Consider the following 16,104-nt stretch of genomic DNA (forward strand, 5'->3'; position numbering starts at 1 on the left):
ACTGCCATTTGTCAGAAATGGTGTAGGGTCTCACGCTTGGGCGGAGGGTTGGACTAGATGACCTACAAGGTCCCTTCCAACTCTGATTATCTGTTATCTGTTAATTAGTTGGTGGGAGATAGCATTATGGTCCAGCAGAAGCTTCTTCAAAAATACATACATGGATAGAGTGTTGCAATATAGTGATAAGGACATGGATCATTGTTGTCAAGCTCCCCTGATCCAAAATAGCCTGCAACTGCTGCACTAATCAAAACTGGAAAAAAGTCCTCCTTACTCATGCCTCCCATCTCCTCTGCCAGTTGTGAATTCAGGGGGACCTATCTGCTGGTTTAAGAAGAGCACAACTGACAGTTAAACATGGAATCAAAATCAATCATCATAAATAGTATAAATAGTACCTCTATCTTGCAAGGATTTAATTTGAGCTCCATTAGATCAATTCAGGCCTTCACAGACTCCAAACATCAAGACAAGATTGTGACACTATCTCTAGTCCAGGGGTCCTCAAACTTGACAGCTTTAAGACTTATGGATTTCAACTCCCAGAATTCCACCCCCAGTAATGCTGACTGCTTCAGGCAAATATTGAAATCCAGGATCTAACTTCAAATGTGAAGGAATTTAGAAGCCCCTACCATCTCACCACCACTCATGACTCAGAGCTTTCCAAATGAAATAATGTTTCCCAGCTGCTGCCCAGCAATTTTGGAAAGGCAGCATCTCTTTACCCTCTGCTTTGAACAAAAACTAACTTCCAAATTACAGACTTATGATTTCGGTAGAACTTCAAGACCAATCAAATGTGAAATTAAAATTGCCCAGATTCACTGAGTAAGAAATAAATCCAAATGTCTGAAATTGAAACTGTCAAGGTACAATAAAAGGATCCCAGAATTATTTACCTGTATCCCTGAGTCTATGGAATGGTTGCTGTTATCATTATGCAAGAACACATACATCTCATATACACAAATGGAGCATGGCAAGCCATTTTTCAACTCCACTGCATGACATAATAATGTCTGCTGTGCAAGTTCCTACAACCAAGGCCCCCAAGCAGCTTGTGCAGATGGATCACAGCGCGGATCCTCTTCTGGGTAGAACACAGGGACAGAGTTCTTATAGTAATGGCGGAGTCGCAACAGCAGTTTTTTCACAATGTCAGGATATTGTTCTGACAAATCATTTCTTTCTTCAGCATCATGAACAACATCAAATAGCCAAAGCTTCTTTGTGGATGGATCTAATGACAAAGTATTTGACTCATTGAATAAAGATGGTGGTGGAAACCAATGGCTGCACCCTATAAAGAGAAGATCAAAGATTAGCTGGGAAAATATTTGCCTCATAATTGGAATCCAACATGTTTGCAGATCTAAGTTCTTCAATTACATTGGCATGGGATTGAATTTTCCACCTATATTTGATTCTGTTGTGGTGGTAATGGGTCAGTTCTTGTTAAATGAACAAGAGATATCAGGTACTGTGAAGAGAAATTAAACATTAATAAAAATTAGGATTCCTGATATAACATGTATGAAAATGTGCACGAGGCAAAGCCACTTGGCTGCAGTTTATTACTGTTTGGCTTGTTTTGATATTTTCCTTTATATTTCACCATACCTCATTCATTCCCTGTGTGTGTGTGTGTGTGTGTGTGTGTGTGTGTGCGCGCGGGCGGGCAGGAAAAAAACAAGTCACAAGACAGAGATAAGCAATGTTTTCAAGATACAAAAAAAGGAACTTAAGTGCCACCAAGTGTATAGTCTCCCCATTAAACTGCATACTAGCTTAACTTTTCTCCTTTTCAGGGTGCTACAAGCATCAGCGTTCAACAAAAGCGATGGGTTTTTCATTGATGTTGTTCTACATTATTTTTGTCTTCTCCACTTGAGATTCTTTCTTCAAATCTCGAGCTTTTTAGGCAAATCAGTTTTTTAAAGATTTGATGGAAACAAGAAGATACATTTAAAGATTGGAACAAGAGAGCTTCTATTTGGCTATCTGGATTAGTTTTGAAATTCTGGCAAATTTTGAATTGAAGACAGCTATTTAATCATACTTTATAGTGAATCATTGTGGAATATATTATACTGAAGAGTAATATATTAATGCTTTAAGTAAATATTTCTCAATCTTGGCGGCTTTAAGATATGTGGATTTGAAGTCCCTATTCTACTTCATCAAGCTGCTAAGATTGCGAAACACTGCTTTAAGGAAAGTGGGCCCAATCCTGAATCTTACATCTTCCAGGTTTTTTTTCCTCCACTCTATACATCTACACAGGAATTGATTAGGAAAAATGAGAAAATTCTGATCAGGAAATAATTAAGAAAATAATGGAATGTGATGAAATGAGTAGATTGACAATGGCAATTAGAGAACAAAAGGAAAAAGATCATTATAAAATTTGGAGTTTGTTTTATGAATGGCTAGATAGAAGAGTAAGGAATTGAAATATGTAAGTACAGTATAATATTTATTACTGATAAATATTATAAATATATAATAAATGAATGAGTTAGACAGAGTAAGAAAATGAATGTGAAATATATTATTGAAAATCAATAAATATGTTAGGGCTAATACAATAAGTGATATATGTGATATAAAATTCTGATTAGAAGGATTATAAACATATATAAGTATGTATGATAATGGTATTATGTGCACAAAGAAATGTGTACCCAACTGACACACTGATGAACAGAAAAAAGGTATTATTTGTTTGTTTTTGTTGTTGTCATAAAAATAAAAAAAATATTTAAAAAAAAGGAATTGATGAGGAAAGAAGAAGCTGATTTACCTTTTTTGTGACTAAAAATGTGTCCTTCCATTTTTCTCTTTCTTTTTTTCTTTTTTAAAAAAGGCACCCTTGTAAAAACTCACATTAGTTTTTATTCCTCCTATATTTTTATTCAGTAATTATGACCCCACCAAGCATAGCTGCTGTGTAATCAGATACTCTTTGAAAATACAGACTGAAGGACAGCCCTGCACTAATACAACTATGTATGCAAACTGTTGGGGTTGTTTTGTTGGTTGCTATTTCTGAGTAAAAGAAAGCATGAAAGATGAATTAAAAGAAAACAAAAAGTTTCAGAACAGCATGGCATAAATAAGAGACTTTCTTGCAAGTATATTTGGTAATTCCAGTCCAAGCTTAGTGCTTGAAAAAGAAAGAAGTGGTAGCTACCACCGAGCAAACATGCTTACAATAATAATCTCCTGCGGTTTTAATGGATAGAAGAAAGTTCTGTCCATTGGCAGAAGAAAATGTTCCATCTAGCTTTTTTGTTGTTGTCAAGGCAAGTGATCACACCTTCTGAAAGAATGGTTAGGTGCAACACTGGTTGTGAGGCCTATCCAGGGCCTAGATGCATTTTTATAAAGGTCGTGCTAAGGAACGGATACTTTGTTTTAATCAACTTCCCCTTTAAATTTATTAAGTGAAATAATCTTTTTTTTAAAATCAGCTTAGGAAAGACAGAGAATCCAGCAAGAGCAAAACACGATTTCAAAGGATCTCCACTTTGCAAGTCCTGCTCTGAAGCATCAATTGCTTTCAAAATTGTCAAGTAACCAGTGCTCAACAAACATTTTCCAAATACCGCTAGAAATTTACCAGGATTGCCTGTGAGTAGTTTCCATTTTCCATGTCGAACTGCAGCATGTATGGAGGTATTGAAAATGGTGTCTTCCCATGAAATATAATTATTCTGTGATGAACTTTTGTGGTTGCTGACAGCACCTAAAAGGAGAAAAGAAAGCTGTATAAGGATGATTCTGAAAATTGGGTGACAATCAATATTGAGTATTTCAATCTTACTCTGTATTTTGAAAGAAACACTTCAAAGTGTTCAAAGTGAGATACATTTTTGCCTAAGGACAGAGAAAACATTTGTACAATGTTCAAAGCAAGCCTTTCCTATCTTGGCAACTTTCAAGGGATTAAAAATATCAGATTTTCTAACCAGTTACTCTGATGATAGCTAACGGTATTTTTAAAGTTTAGTCAACTAGCTTCATCCTGAAGCCTAAATAATTTGCTCATATGTACAAATGTATATGCAAATGTGAGAAGTGGAGGCATATTAAAGAACAATGAATAATGCAATATTTGGACAATCTAATTTACAAGATTTATAGGGAAAATATGTTCAGCCATGTGAGAGGTTTGAGAATATTTTTCAGCTTTTAATTTGGTCCTGGCAATAATGTAGATATTATAATGAACATCTGTTCCAAGCCTTGCAGACTAAGGAGATGGATGCAACCTGGGCTAACTGCTATCCAATAATACTAGAAAAAATGTACGGTAATAATTTAAACAATTCTCAATAACCCTATTTTTCCCAGGTTTACAACGGGCTGCTCAAAATAGCTTGCAACTTATAATTATTCTGTCCAACTTTTCAAAACCTCAAAATCCATTCAGTGAAAAAGCAAAGAATTAAATCTTAAGACGATAATGTGTCTTTGAATTCTAAGATTAGTTTACTTTACTTTATTGTCATTGCACCTCGTACAACAAAATTAAATACCATCTTCAGTGTACATTTTATGACTATGAAAATAAACACAAACGCACATCGTTCACATTATCAGTTGTCACTGCAGGTAATCCTTGACTTACAACCATTTGTTTAACAGTCATTTGAATTTATGATGGCACTGAAGGCATTTATGAAGTTATGGCTATTGCTGTGCCTTTGTAGTCACATGGTCAACATTCGTGCACTTGGCAATCCATTCCCACTTATGACCCCAGAGGTACTGCATCTCTCTCACCCATCTCCTTAATATGTGACCTTTTGGCCCCCACTACTACCTTGCCTTGCCCCAGATGACTTTCACCTTATTGCTACTTCTGCTAATGAAGCTTGCTTGGCGTGGCTCTGGGCTGTATGGCTTTGCTCTGTAAAAATGGGGGAGAAAGCTGAAAAAAAGCCTATTCATTCTCTTTCTCATAGCACTAAAGCAGCCCCATATAGTCCAATAGTCAGGCCAGATACATCTGGAATCACTGGAAGTGAGAAGATGATGGCGAAAGTCAGCTGGGGTGGCAGAGTGTAGAGGTCTCGGAGTGGAGGGTGGGCGAAGGCAAGTGGGATTGGACTGGGGAGGCTGCAGCTTCCGGGAGCATTTCAAGTAGTCCCAGAGCTGCACTGTTCTGGGTCTGCTTACTGCCCTGAAATGCAGGGTGGAGGGCAGAGAAAGGCAGAGATGGGAGAGACACAGGTGGGAGTGCCTTTCCTCAGTTTTGGCAAATATTCCAATAAACTTTGATTAAATGAAACTTTCATTGAAATTATTTTAGGGTATCCTACAAATAATTTTTTTGAAGACAATCTGAAAACCATATTTGAATCGAAATGCAAGGCTTCTAGGATACCGCAAGGAAAAGAATGCAGGAGGGATATATTAAAGTGAATCTGAGAAAGCTGTATTAATTATCTATTGATTTGGGAGCAAATTTAAAATGGTTGTATTGAATTGTAATCTCTGTATGTGTTGTGGTTAGCTGGCAGCAGGTGCAGATGGCTGAGGAGAGCGATGACTCTGATGAAGGGCCAAGACCATCAGGGAGTGGACTGCTGCCTTCAGGGATTGTGGGGGCTGGCAGCAGTGACGAGGAGGTTCCCGAGGAGCCTGTGCCAAGTGCGCGTGAGCGCAGGATGATTCGTAGAAGAGAACACCTGGAGCAGCACAGGCAACTCGGGAGTAAGGATGCAACATAATGGCCCCTCCCTCCAGGGAACATAAGGTTTCAAAAGGTTTTTGCTTTTGCAGAAAGCAAAAACGTTCTAAGGATTCAGCATTGTGATTCAGCACTCCGGCTTATCTGAAGAATTCTGTCAAGGCTTTTCTGGTTGGACTAATTGGCTGCAAGCCATCTTTTATCTACAAAGAAGTTATTTGTAGATTAAAGCTGAGAAGGTTTGAGTTGCTGCGTTTGTTTGAGATTTTCTTGCTGGTAACCGGGTTGGGTCAGAACAGTGTGTTCTTAAATCTGTGAGGATGTGATAATCTTCCAGAATTCAAAATCAAACTGTATCATACCCCAAATTAACCTTCTTCATTTTTCATATGAAACAGAATATTCTACCAGTACAACTTTCATCCCTGGTAATAAAACAGATATATAAATAGAAAAAGAAACACTCTGCTGCCTTTTCATGATATTCAGAATTTGTTCCATGAACCCCACTGATATTTTATCACCTGAGTAGATCCTCTTACTTTCTTCAAATATTCATGAATGTAATAAATACATTGTACTCTTGTTTTCTTTAGTATTGAATATATTAGGATTAGCTGGTTTTTTTAAAAAAAAGTTTTAACTAATATTTTATCACGAATGGTTTTATTTTATTATGCCCCATTTTTAAGAAAAGATGGACTAGAAATAGAAATGAATAAAAAATCAAAACAAATCATACTATAAAATGCAGAGAAGCCAGTTGAAAATAAATATTCAACATTTGAGCCAAAGCAAAAGCTAAATAATTACTTCAACAGCAGGCAGAGATCAGCAAAGCAGGGACAGTTTTCAATTCCCCCAGGAAAGGCAGTTCTACACAGTAGAAATTCTTGTGTCTGGAGGCCTTCCACCCTTAAATATAAGAATCTAGGTTCAGACTATGTTTTGTAAATAAAGACTTTTATTGAAGTTCTTTTACTGATTATAGTTAAAGATACTGTGCTATTCTTCCTTCTGAATTTCACTCATCATATCACTATATTCCAGGTGTATCAAACTTGATTTCATTGAGGGCCGCATCAGGGTTGTGTTTGATCTTGGGGGCTGGGGGGGCGTGGCCAGCTCAATGTCACTCATTGAGGCTTCATGTTTGACCACGACGGCCCTCCTGGGCTCCGTTTTCAGCCACGATAGCATCTGCAGCCTTCTGCCAGTGAAAACGGAGCTTGGAAGGGCTACGCATGGCCTCCTCAAGCTTCGTTTTCGCTAGAAGAAGGTTTCAGGAGGCTATTGTGGCCCAAAACGGAACCTGGGAAGGCTCCCTTTTCACTGGCAGAGCCACCGCAGTTTGGTCCTTCACTGTTTCCAGGGTGCCTGTGCGCCAGTTCTAAGCACCCTGCAGGCTGGATCTAGCTTCCGGGCCTTAAGTTTGACACCCCTGCTGTATTCCATTCCATCCTGGAGTGGAAGAATCCTATGCTTAGCTCAGAATATTCTTAATCTTGTCCCATATCAAAGAATGGGTCAATGAAAAATGAAAACATTAGGTAGTTCATAACTGAGGTGTCTCTTACATTCTCAACAAACGCAACATGATTAGGGCAAGATACAAAAAAGAGCTAATTTCAATAACTTTTGAGTACTTTATGAAAGGAATGACAATATTGATTACTTGAATGCTGTAGAACTGTAACTCCCACCATTCCCATCATTTCTAGCCAATATGACTAAAGATAGGAGAAGCTATATTTCATATAGTCCTCCAGATAGCTAGCATTATTAGTCTGATCAACAGAAGCATGATGGAATGCCTATGCGCAGGTTTTTTTTAATCACTTAGATTTAACAAGCCTAATAGAACAGCTAGTTTACAAAGCTTAATAATAAGATTTCTATACATTAGTAAGGGTACACAGGGAAAACATTTGAAGGTAATGTAACACTCCCTAATTGCTAAGACTATACTATATAATTGTAAATTAGCCTTATTGTTAAGCTTTGTACTTTTACTATTATTATTACAATAGTAATATATGACATTATGGTAGTCCTCAACTTATAACCATTCCTTTAGTGACTATATAAAGTTACAATAGCACTCAAAAAAGTGTCTTGCAACTGTTCCTCACACTTATTATCATCACATGTTGATCGCGATCATGTGATCAAAATATGGGTGCTTGGCAACATAGCATACATGTATGATGGTTTCAGAATCCTGGAATCATGTGATTGCTATGGGTGACTTTCCCAGCTAGCAATCAAACAGTCAGTGGAGGAAACCAGATTCTTTTAATGACCACAATTCACTAAAATGCAATGATTCGTTTAACAACAATGACAATAAAGGCTGTAAAATTGGGCATGACCCACTTTAACAATCTTGCTTAGCAAGCAAAATTCTGGTCTCAACTGTGATCATAACTTGAGGATTACCTGTATAACTTTCCCAAGGGTGGGATCCGACAGGGTTAACTACCAGTTCGGTCATTTACAGAGGTTCGGTAATTTACGATGTGCTTCCCTGCAAGCTGCTGGCATGCGCCTGTAAATCGTCCTCAGCATGCTGTATGCAGAGAAGCAGCCTTTCAAAAAGCCCTTTTTTCCTGCTTTTTTAACTGCAGCTGTGCCTCACCCGGCAGCTGAAGTTGAAAAAATCAGGAAATAAAGGTCAGGTAAGAGCCCGGGTGGGCGGGTAAGCAAAAACATCAGCTGACATAGAACCAGTTCTATGTCTGCTGCTCTTCAGAGCTACCAGTTCTACAGAGGTGGACAGAACCAGTAGAAACCCACCCCTGAACTTTCCCCAACTTGCTGGACCTCCCAATATGTGTTGCTCTACAAATATGACAATTCACAGCCAACAATAAAAACTCTGCTTGCTTGGAGTCATGGCGGTAGTAGTCCAATATATTTGGTAGGCCATCATAACAACACTGGAGAGTTGAATTAGGGAGGTGACTTGCCCCAGGCTATTTTAGGGGAGGGTTGGATTTTCTCCATTCTCATTAAAAGCAATCTATCTTTGTGTTTATACAGTATTTCATAGTCTGTGAAATCTTTTGTGAAAAAGTTCCTTTTCTGAAGAGTATTGGCGAATAAACAATTCCATGAGTTTTGATATGTTCTTCTAGAACAGGCACTTTCCCACACATTTTAAATATAAAATAAAGCCAGTCCAGTTCATCCTAAAGTTTCAACAAATTATGTTGGTTTATGCTTTTTCCTTGATCTCTGTAAATTTCATTATGCTTTTAACAGTTTTCTTGCTCTTCTTTTAACACAGAACAGGAAAGAAGGGAAAATAGTGCCAGACTTAGAAAAATCAGCAACAGTAAAATAACACATGGTATTTATTAACAGCACGAGAAAAGTCAGATCTTCCATCGTTTTGCAGACATTCCATATGACTTGTTGCAAAGCGGTTGAAACTTTCTCATTTGCAGTCTAGAAAATCAAACTTCATATGGACCAGGGATGTCAAACTTGCAGCCCACAGGCCAGATGCATCAAGCGCTGGCCACACCACCCCATTTAGGGAAGGGGAAAAGTCATGATACATCACGTGACGATTAAGAGGTCTTTTCTTCCAACTTCCAGAATTCTCCAAATACTCAAGACCTACTCAGAATCACTCTTTAGATTGCAATGTTCTTTAATCTGGTACCCTCCAAACTACTATGCTATTGTCCAGGAATTGGCGACGCTTCCTATTTTTTATTTACTTGTTTGTTTGTATGTATGTATCCCACCTTTATTATTTTTACAAATAACTCAAGGCAGCAAACATATCCAACACACCTCCCCACCTCCTATTTTTCCCACAACAACAATCCTGTGAAGTGAGAGAGTGACTGGCCAAAAGTTACCCAACTGGCATTCATGGCTAAGGTGAGACTTGAATTCACAGACTCCTCGAACCTCAACAGAGGGAATAAAATAAAAATTTGGTTTTTTAAAAAAATCTTTATAAGAACTGGATAATTAAGTCAAATAAGTAAGTTAAGCAAGAAAGAATATGATGTACCTATTTTCTTTAGACTGCATTTCTAGAGCCGCGATGCTGCAGTGGTTAGAATGCAGTACTGCAGGCTACTTCTGCTGACAGCTGGCTGCCTGCAGTTTGAATCTCACCAGGCTCAAGGCTGATTCAGACTTCCATCCTTCTGAGGTCAGTAAAATGAGGACCCAGATTGTTGGGGGCAATATGCTGAATCTGTAAACCACTTAGAGAAGGCTATAAAACACTGTGAAGCAATATATAAGTCTAAATGCTATTGCTATTTCTTTGTGGAAACCCAGGCAAACATTTTATGCCTACATGTTTGCATTTGCTGCTGAATTTTAGTGATATGATCTACAGTGTTCCAGAGGTCAAATCAATATGTCTAGAGCTCTCCAGATTAGGAATGGCTATTTTAGGGACTGAAATTAGTTGCAGCATTGAGTTATAGCTTTCACTTTTCTTATTTACACACCCACCATGCGAAATCCAACAGTACCAAAATATCTGTTTTTCCCTGCCTCTTCCCCTTCATTGCTTCTTACATGTGGCTTCAAAAGCTGGGATCTGGTGGAGGATCCCATTTTAAGGCTGTCTAAGCACAGAATCATTGTCCCATCCTAGTAACTTCTGACTCTTCAAGGATTGTGGGAAGGCAAACTTCCTAAGACAGTGCAGTGGTCCAGATTCAAAGGGGAAAAAGTGGTATCATTTATGGGCGTGCAGGTTGTACTTGTCAATAACTAAGTAAAGTAGTTTTATTTTTCTCCCTAGGTTCATCAGACTTAAACAGCTGCAGCCTCCTCTCCCTCTTGGCCCATCATTCCCTTGGCAGCATTTCTTCCCTTCATCCTACAAATTTATTCCCTCATATAATTAAATATCATTCTTTTAGCTTATCTTTTTGAATTCACATTCAAATCAATTTCACTCTTGTCTGTTATATCTTGTTCTTCTGTAATATCATTTGTACACCATCTATCTATGATGTCATTCTTAAAATTACCTTTTATGATCATTGCTCACAAATATTGTTCAAAATATCCAATGTTAAAGTATTTTGCTCCATTTTGTGTTAATGAGTTGATTTTAAGTATTCTTCTCCTTTAATTATAATCTTTAGTTTATTCTAGTTCCCTCTGTTACCCAACTTTCGAAATCCCATCCCATCATATTTTTTCCTAGGGAATCAAAAACCCCAGCAATTTTCTACATGAAAGGATTCTTATATTTAATTTCAAAGTCTTATTTCAAATTCTGTTTTTAACTTTTCAAAATCAACACTCTAAATACTTTTTATTCCAAAAATACCTTTTTATTCCAAAAAGTATTTTTTCTAAATCCTCAGATTTATAATTAAATCTTTTTTTTTTTGCCAAGGAGAAGGAGATTCACATGATGAATATGATAAAAAGTTATCATTCAGAAAGTACTGAGTATTTGACAAGTGAATTTTAAAGTGATTAAAAAATAAGACTCATTTGAGCTTTGTGCCCATAAAGGCTACCTTACAATTATTTCTGATGGTCGTTTATGAGTCAAGCAATTCTCAATGCTTGACTCATCAGCCCATTGTAAAAATCTCAGTTCTTATAGTCTATTCACGAGAAAAAGCTGTCTGGAGAAGACATATGAAATTGCATGATCTCATCTGTCTCTGGACAGACTTTGCCAGCCATGTACAACATCTAAGCCACCAATCTCTCATAAACACTGTCCCCAGACTTGCATTCTCCAAGTTTTGTTAGACTACAACTTCAAGACCAAAAGCCCTTGCCATGCTATCTGGCAATTCTGGGAGTTGAAAACTGCAGGAATGCCAGCGTAGCAAACACCGAGTTACAGTTTAACAATTGCAGCATTAACTGCAAAGGCTCATTATTTATTTTACTCACAACATTCATTCACTCAAAACCCCAACAATATTATTGGTACAGCCAATAAAAGAAATGAGTCATAAATAGATACTCAGTATGTAAGAAAAGAAAAAGAAGAAGGGAAGATAACCAAATACATTCTTTAGTCTGTGATTAAAATGATGAGAGAGAACTAGGCGGAGAGGGATTTCTTTCCTCCTCCTATATGGCAAGTGATCAAAGGGAACATGATTTTGGTGTAATTTAGTAAAAATTCAACCACAAAAGTTAGGCATTCTGTATTACAGGAGATTTGTGATCCCTTCTTCCAATGAGTGGACAGTATATTTTGGTGCTTGAAGAAAAAACTGGGGAAAAAAACCCACTAAAACCATATAAATGTACTTCTTTGTTTGGAGGCATAGCTATGCTCAATCATCTTTCCACAATGCATTTCATATGAACAGAGGTTCCATATTTTTTCTCTTTAGACTTGCTTGCTGGCTACCTCCCACTTCATAGAGATGGTGGTAAAGAAATAGTTTTTTACTAGTATAGATTATTACATGATTGCAACTGCCAAAGTATTATAACTAACCAAAAGGGGCCATTGATCTACAAAAACTAAATAGCTCAGTTTATTTTGCAGTCTTGCAAATAGGTTTGGTCCAAGCACGTCATAATAGTTTATAATCTTTTTGGTTGCTTTCAGTGGAGAATGTTTGTGTGTCAGTGGCTAGAGTTCTAAGGGAACAATTTTGTAGTTTCTGAACATGTCCTTATGTGGGAAACAGGTGAGCTATCTCATGCTAGTAGAGATTTTAAAGAATTCTATAAAAATGTATTAACACTTGCTAATTTACCTATAAATCATCTCTAATATTGTTCATCAATCAGGACTGCTGAATCCATCCAAAAATTGTAGATGGTTTATTTAAATAATTATCCAATTAACTAAGGAATTTGTATATTGAAAAATACCTCACTTTCAAAGTATTTATTTTTGTCACCATTGTACATTTTCTTGGTGTTCAATTTAGTTATCCCCAACTTACTGAGAAGTAGTAAAAATGAACACATGACAATTCAAAATATTGATTACCACAATACATACAATTATTTTACAATAATAATAATAATAATAATATAATATAACCAGGACTGGATCCTGTAAACAGGAAGTGTACATCTTTATTTGTTCAAGGGGCTGCAACAGACTTAAAAAGGCATATAAGGGAGTGTGATTACCAAAAGGGAGTGGGGCCACACCAAATGACAAACAGATGAAGCTTGACAAAAATTTAAATAAGTATTTAAATATATGAATGGTACATAAATATATAAATAACTAATTATCCATAAATAAATATAACAACATGAGTATTGTTGCATAGGCTGGAAAGGGGACTTGAGAATGAAGGATGAGGATGGAGTTAAAAGGGTGATGAAGGTAATGGTGTTGGCTGCCTGAGGAGACAGTAGGTGACAAAATATGGCAGTGGAGGATGTGACAATGAGAAGATAATACAGAGAGGCTGCCATGGAAGGTTAAAGTGGAGAGTGAAGAAGGATCAGACATGGCAGAAGTGGTAGTATAAATAACCTCAAAACAAAGTAGTACAATCTAATAGTACAATGGTTCACATTTGAAATCTCTGTAAGGCTGCATGTGTGCACAGGGCCTCAAGCCATGCACCTATGCTTGCAGAATATGAAAATACACACCAATTTTTAGCTGAAAAGGGAAACATTGTGGACCCAATTTATAGACAGAAATGAGCAGCAGCTTGCTCACAGCAATGATAATATAATTTTTACAAAATATAGGATCTTTAATCCTTTAAGCCTTCACTTCTGGAATCTAGTGGAGAAATCTGGCAATGCTGTCAGTCTGACCACTTGGAACTTTTCATCTTGATAATATTTAATGGACTAGGGAAGGTAGCATGATATCCTTTCCTAGGGTGTCTTTTTTTTCTACAAAGATAATACATAATGTCAATTTGAGCTCATGTCTTTCTTATCTCTTAAATTCTTAGGTTTCATTAATCATCTGCCCCACAGAGATTGATGGTATGTATTCATAACAGGAGTTCAACAACAATCTTCCTACTCCTTGTTTGATAAAAAACAAATTCTATCCCATCTTCTTTATTGATTATATTAAGAAGAGTGTGACAGACTGGCACACCTTCTTTTGCATAATATACTTCCTAGCAAAATATTATGCTACTTTAAACTTTGCTATTGTATTAATGTCACCTTTTTGTCTCTTTTCTGTAGTAATGTGTGGGGATTGTATGCAAATGTTAAAAAGGATGGAGAGTAGTAGCAAGCAAAACATTAAATATGCAAGAGATATTTGATGCAAACATCAATTATCTCAACAAAAAGATCGACTAACACTCACCAGTTCAATATTTAATAAAGGAAAGCTGTTCCTAAAATATCTTGTCTTTGATCCATAATATCTAATCATATGTATTATCTTGTCATTTATTCCATAATACTTAAATCAACTATCCATCCTAAATCACTTAATGTTCTAGTTTAGTTTATCATTCAAAAGTTATTATTAGTTTCTAATTCTGCTTTATAGGAATTAACTTACTAAAAAGATTCCAAATGGGAACTTGTGGTCAACTATATTGAATGTATACATCCTGTATGTATAGGTATATGGAGCCCTTGGTACTTTCTGGGGTTGGTTCGTTGCTTGCAGACTTTTCATTAATCAGAATATATAATAACTTCAGTACCAGATGGGAGTGCAGTTTGGTCTCCATTTATATTCAATAGCTTGTCCTGTCACTGTTGGTGGGAATGTTCCTTTCACCTAGGTAGTTCCTTGATTAGACTGTTGTTAAAATTGATTAACTGTTGATTGTTTGTCTGGTATAAATCCTGCTCTTAATCCCTGCTTATCTGGTGTTGATTGCTGGAGCAGAGGGATTTTGATCCTTTTGTTACCTTTTAAACTTTTTTATTGTCTCTTATGAATAGTATATAAATGTTGTTTAGCTCCATTTGCCCATTGATAGTTGATTTGTCTGAGTAGCAGGCTTCCACGAATTCTCCAACATTTTTGGATTTAGCTTGGTTTAGGATTGTCACAGTTTCTCAGTTTAAACTTTGGTTAAGTCTGTCCATATGCTATGAAATTAAGCAGTTTTCATTGTATCTGAACTGATTGGTAGTTGAAGCGCTTTGCTAGTCTTGTGCCTGTCCTAAATAGTGGCTCATCTTTACAATGTATGTAGATGACTTCCGTTTTATCTTCACTTAAATGTTTTGGAGGGCTTTGGTTGGTTTGTATGCTATGGTGATGCTATGTGGTTGTATTAGTTTGTTGGTTGTTTCTGATATGTTTTTTTCATATATGGCAATGTTATCCTTTTCATAGCTTATGTTGGTAAAATAGCATGGGTATCCATTTTGTTGAAAGACATATAGTGATCTGTTTCCGTTTTCTGAGTTGCTGCAGTGCATTTATGGTCATCTCAATAATGTCCTTACACAGTTCCTCTTTTGAAAAGTTGGGTTGTTACTTTAGTGCTCCAATGGAGCACTTGGTTAGTGTGGGTAGTTTTTCAATAGATATGTATTTCTAATTTGCTGGCATTTCCTGTGTTGATGAGGATTATCCAGGAAACATTTTATGCTATTGTTTTCTTCTTCCCTTTTGAATTTTATTCCTTTGAAAATTTGTTTTATGTATCTTCTCTAGTTGTTCCTTATTATGACAAAATATTATCTACACATTGGATTCATATTTTTGATTCTATGTATGAGAGTAACAGAGTTTCTAGATGCTACATCACAGTCTGTACTATAAGTCCCGAGAGTGGTGATCCCATGATTATTACTCTGATTTGTTGGTATATTCGTCCATCAAACTGAAAGTAGATAGGCAAAGGTTGATGAGATCCATGATTCTGGGTATTTTGATCTTAGTAATTTTGGTAAAGTTGGGTGTATTATATAATATTGCTGCTGTGGATTCTTTTGCTAGTTCTGTTCCATGTATTTAAAGAGCTCTGTGACATTGAATGAAATCATAATCTTATCTTCTACTATTATTTGGTCTTTGGTTTTCTGGAGGCATTATACTGGGGAGTTCATAGAACATTTACTCCCCTTTGTGAGATGTCCAAGCTTTTTAAATAATTTCTTTAAATATATTGGTGTCCCTGGTAGTGATACTATTGGATGAAGAGGTTTGTCAGGTTTGTGTATTTTGGGCATCTACAGAAGGTGGGAGGATACAAACACACCAAAAAATTCTATCAAAACTAGGAAACACAAAATCTATTTTGTAGATTCTTAATGTAGCAAATGAAAGACAACTGTTAGAATAGAATAGAATTCTTTATTGGCCAAGTGTGATTGGACACACAAAGAATTTGTCTGTTTAATTATATTCTAATACAAAGGAAAAGAAAAGAGCTTCAAGCTCAAAAGATAGTAAAATTATGTTATTCTGAGTGGTGTTTGCAAAAGTATGCATGTTCCACACTCTTACACACCATGCCCTTGAT

At 36.5% G+C, this 16,104-nt stretch overlaps 1 protein-coding gene across 1 annotated transcript in view; it reads right to left on the reverse strand.

Annotated features, from left to right (window-relative positions):
* Positions 1 to 553: 553 nt before the first annotated feature.
* The window catches only part of ARSB (arylsulfatase B), a 72,551-nt gene continuing 57,000 nt past the window's right edge, over positions 554 to 16,104 (reverse strand). Inside the window, exons 7-8 of the mRNA XM_026670592.2 lie at positions 3,629 to 3,754; positions 554 to 1,306 (exon numbers count right to left, since the gene is read on the reverse strand). Of these exons, the coding sequence (XP_026526377.1) occupies positions 1,041 to 1,306; positions 3,629 to 3,754 (392 nt within the window). The 3' untranslated portion in view covers positions 554 to 1,040. The remainder of the gene's footprint in view (positions 1,307 to 3,628; positions 3,755 to 16,104) is intronic.

The sequence above is a fragment of the Notechis scutatus genome, chromosome 2 (genome assembly GCF_049901735.1).
Source record: "Notechis scutatus isolate UNSWTSFEM ecotype Mainland chromosome 2, rNotScu1.2, whole genome shotgun sequence".
Lineage (NCBI taxonomy): Eukaryota > Metazoa > Chordata > Lepidosauria > Squamata > Elapidae > Notechis > Notechis scutatus.